Genomic DNA, 4,148 nt, shown 5'->3' on the forward strand with positions numbered 1-4,148 from the left:
CTGTACAACATAAAAATCAGTGTATGCCTTATCGAATACATATAAATACATCTAAACACAAGAAGAGAAATCCACTGCACAAATTAAAAATAAATATATGCGGACTCGAATACATATAAATGCATCTACATTTAGTGTCATTACGTATTTTTGTTCTCCTTTCGGCTTCAATAGTTGTTGATGAACTTGCAAATACAGGTTCCTCTTGAGTGATTTGCAAATCGAAAGATGGCCCTTTGAAATTGAGTGCTTTAGTGGGTATTCTGCAGAAAACCTAACAAAGCTTTTGTAGTATCAAAAGATGGCCCTTCAAAATTGAATGCTTTAGCGAGTATTCTGCAGAAAACTTAAAAATGGTGAATATTAAAATAAAACTGTTGAAGAGAAAAAGAAAAAGCTTTAACCGGCCAAAACCCAAAAACTTTAACACTTACCACAACTTTTTTTGGAGCAAAAGATATTGAAAATTGAGGGAGACAATGGCGCTAATAAAGGAGAATCGTGGTTCAACATTAATGGGAAGACAATGGTGCTGTGAGAGAGAGATCGTGGAGAGAGAAATAAGATACTATGCGGTGATTTTGGGAGAGAAAAAACTGAAATAATGAGAAAGAAAATATTAGACAGCGTATGTAATGGCTTAACGGTAGGAAGTGACCATAAATACATATTTTTCTATATAAACTAAAAGGTAGCTATAGAAAATAATATTTTAAAAAGATTTTTATTTATAATAAATAGAGTGTAAAGCTTTATTATAGAAGGTAAAATTTCCATAATAAAAAGCTTCCATAATTGTTTTAAAAAAATTGAAGGGCTGGGCTGCAATTTTAAAGCCCTTCTAAACAAAGGGCCTGTCCGTCCTAGCCAGTCGAAATCAAGGTTCAGTTGAGCCAACCAGTTTTGACAACTCTAATTCAAGATTTGCAATAAATCTAGTTAGTTTGATTTATTTTCTATAAATGTAACATGATTATTCTATATGCACATGCTGAAGATCAATAAAAGATACTATAGTTGACAACAAGCAAACTCATCCATTTATGCAAACTGTTGGTTTACATTACAGCTAAAATTAACACACATGTGAAGAAGAGTACAAGAAGATAATTCGTTATTTGTCTTTCGGCTTAAACATCATCACGGAAAGTTGATAGAAGACATTTGCTGAACGTTGATGGGATAGCAATCGGAAGGAGGGCCAGAAAATGCCCTCTGTGCCAAGATGGCATCCACAGCTTGCGTTGGATGAAATGCATCCCAAAATATATATTTACTCCTGTCCAGGCATGGAAATTGATACGGCATGCATGTTATTTGTCCCTGGTTTCTCCCCACCCCACAGCATGCTCTGTCCCATACGTTAAACCCTGCCATATATCATGACCGCATGTAAATCTCTATAACTAACCCTGATCGTAAGTAACATACTATAACAGGTTAAGCTACACTGATTCTGTACTTTTTTTTATAGTACTAAGTGTATATAAACTTAAATCCTAAAATATAGTGTTAAATTATTGAGCCTAGCCGATACATTACCATATCTGGCTGCGTTGTTTAAGATATCACCAATAACAGCATAGGTGTTGCCATAGACGAAAATGGATCCAGGATGACTGCCGTTGTTCATAGAGGCGACGAGTGATTTAAGACCCTCATTGAAACTGCCAAGCATCTGGTTTACATAATCAACACATCTTCCAGGAGGGGCTTGCCCTGTTGCCAACTGATTGGGAATGCATCCCAGTGGCCCTACTCCTGCTAGCAAGAACTTCCTCAGCCCTACACTATACAAAGCCTGCATTCAAATTAAGTAGTCAATACTTGCTTTCTTTCGCCAATGATCACTACAAGGAGAGACTAAAAGGCTATAAACTCTTTTTAGGAACGAGGTTTAACTTCTATACTGCAGGGGCGGATGCAGCATGCAGTTACCGGGTTCAACTGAACCCAATACTTTCGACGCAGAGCATACATTTATATTTAAAAACCACTCAAATTATAATAAATAGTAGATATGAACTCATAACTTTGATATATAATGGATTCAATGCTAAAAACTTTAAATATTAAAGTCATATAATTAAAATCCTAGATCCGACTCTGTATACACTGAGAATGATTTTATATTTTCGGGTCACATAAAGATAATTTTCTTCACCCTACACTATGCACTAATCTATTTTTGTAACGTAAAATTAACTTAAGTTTGTCTAATTATCACGAAAGTCACTAAAATATTTTTGTAACCAAAACGTCAATCAATTTTGATACTTAAGTTTTTTTTCTCCTTCTCGTTACTTTCCGGGATACTTAGGCAAAGTTGTGTGACTTTTTCGTTAAACAATAGTTTTTGGACTTTTGTGATACTTAAGTAAAGTTGAGTAACTTCTATATCATAAAAATTAATTTAATAACCTTGGTACAATAAAGTTAAAGTTGAGTGAGTATCCATAATATTAACTCTATATAAAAAGTGGGCAAAATAAACAAGGGGATACATAATAATTTAAAAAGAAGAACAAGGTATAATATAAATCACATCTTGCTTACCACAAGTTGCCTTGCATAGTGATTGAGAAGGAGGTTGGCAAACTGTTGAGGAGTATAGTTGATACTGGAAGTGTAAAGGTTAGGCATGAGATAGTTATTTATGTAGTCATTGCTTCCAAACACCATCACTGCAATTGATCTTGATAGATATGTGTTTAAATCACCCGGACTCATCATCGTCCTTAACTGACTTAGTGTGCTTTCAAAATTTATCACCTGCTGGCTCAACGGGTAACGCTCTAGCTGTATATATGCATACATTAAAAATATTTCACCATGAAACAAACCAATAATATAATATTTATATTGCATGCAGGAGGATTAATTTAGCATATTATTATAATTACATAGTGTTGGCCAGTTTCGTCGAGGATCCCAGCAGCAGCAGATGCATAGTTTACTCCCCCGAGGATTCTACCCCCTCTTGTGCTTGGATCTGCAAAGGGCGGAGGAGAAGCGATTCCCAACAGTTCTCCTGAAATATGCACCAAGATATATCTGTTTCAAATTCATGACTATTATAATCTTTCTTGTTACTCCATTTTTCTTTTTTTACTACTATCAGATGTAATTATTTTGCCATGCACAACTATGACCAATAATAATGTTTAATGAATGAGAAACTAATTACCAAGAATATCAATAAAGGTTTTGCCATTGGAAAATCTGCCAGTAGGGCCTCTATTGAAATCGATGCCATAGGGGTAGTAGTTTGATTTGGCAATAGAGTTGATGAAATTGTTATTCCCATTATCAACTAGAGAATCACCAAATACCCATAGAGCTGTAGGTGCAGTAGCACCATATGAGCAACACATAAGAAGAACCAACAAAGATATCATCATGGAACACTTCATTTCAATAACATTGGACATGGATTTCATGACTTTCATCTAACAATTTCTTTTTCTATTTTTTCCCCTCTACTTTCAATAAATATAAAAGATGAAATAGAAGAAAAAGAGATGGCCGGAATACTTACATGTTAATTATAATATATCTTTTGAAACCGTTTAATATGTAAGCAGTACCAGAAAATCTTACTTTTGTTAACGGACTTTTCCTGATTTTTGGTATGTTCTTTTCTTTTCTCACGTCTAGTTCGTTTAGCTTTTGGTTGTTTGTTTCCAAGTCAATCAATTAAGGATATGTAGCAGCAAAGTACATGTGATGATGGTTTCTGTTCAATGTTGGGTGGTTTTCTGTGGCCTTTGTTTTAATTATATATATGGTCCATACTTGAACGTTGCAAAAGATCGAGTTCCTTATTTGTCTTGTTAATTGATAGAGAAACAACGCTAACACTAGAAATACCCTTATGGAAAGTGAATGACTAAATTGAACGGTATTCAAGTAGAAACAATCGAGCTTCCTTATCTAATTGGCTTCTCCCACTTTTGTACTTTGCTGATGTTATCTATATCTATAATCTGACAGCTTTGCATAGACTATAGTCCTGATTCGTTATTTTTTTTTTTTTCCTCAAAACAATCCTCTCGCCTCCTCCACATTTACGCTGCCCCTATTTTAACGACCGATGCTCCGATTCACCCAAATTCGGGCTCTGATACCATGTTACGTGCAAGGATCGA

The 4,148-nt window shown here is 34.8% G+C and overlaps 1 protein-coding gene across 1 annotated transcript; it reads right to left on the minus strand.

Moving 5' to 3' along the window:
- Positions 1-1,017: 1,017 nt before the first annotated feature.
- LOC107792789 (GDSL esterase/lipase At1g71250-like) lies at positions 1,018-3,522 on the minus strand. Its single transcript, XM_016615028.2, has 5 exons — positions 3,188-3,522; positions 2,904-3,031; positions 2,557-2,799; positions 1,543-1,801; positions 1,018-1,370 (listed from the first exon to the last, which is right to left on the minus strand). The coding sequence occupies exons 1-5, from the start codon at positions 3,447-3,449 to the stop codon at positions 1,141-1,143; spliced, it is 1,122 nt and encodes a 373-aa protein (XP_016470514.1). The 5' UTR covers positions 3,450-3,522; the 3' UTR covers positions 1,018-1,140.
- Between the last annotated feature and the right edge of the window lie 626 nt (positions 3,523-4,148).

The sequence above is a fragment of the Nicotiana tabacum genome, chromosome 6, assembly GCF_000715075.1.
Source record: "Nicotiana tabacum cultivar K326 chromosome 6, ASM71507v2, whole genome shotgun sequence".
Taxonomy (NCBI): domain Eukaryota; kingdom Viridiplantae; phylum Streptophyta; class Magnoliopsida; order Solanales; family Solanaceae; genus Nicotiana; species Nicotiana tabacum.

Excerpts from the sequence above, each read along its gene's own strand:
- LOC107792789 (XM_016615028.2), bottom strand. The coding sequence starts at position 3,449 with ATGAAAGTCATGAAATCCATGTCCAATGTTATTGAAATGAAGTGTTCC. Across the intron at positions 2,800-2,903 it reads ACGAAACTGGCCAACACTAT|CTAGAGCGTTACCCGTTGAG; the intron begins GTAATTATAATA and ends GCATATATACAG. Across the intron at positions 1,802-2,556 it reads ACTATGCAAGGCAACTTGTG|GCTTTGTATAGTGTAGGGCT; the intron begins GTAAGCAAGATG and ends ATTTGAATGCAG.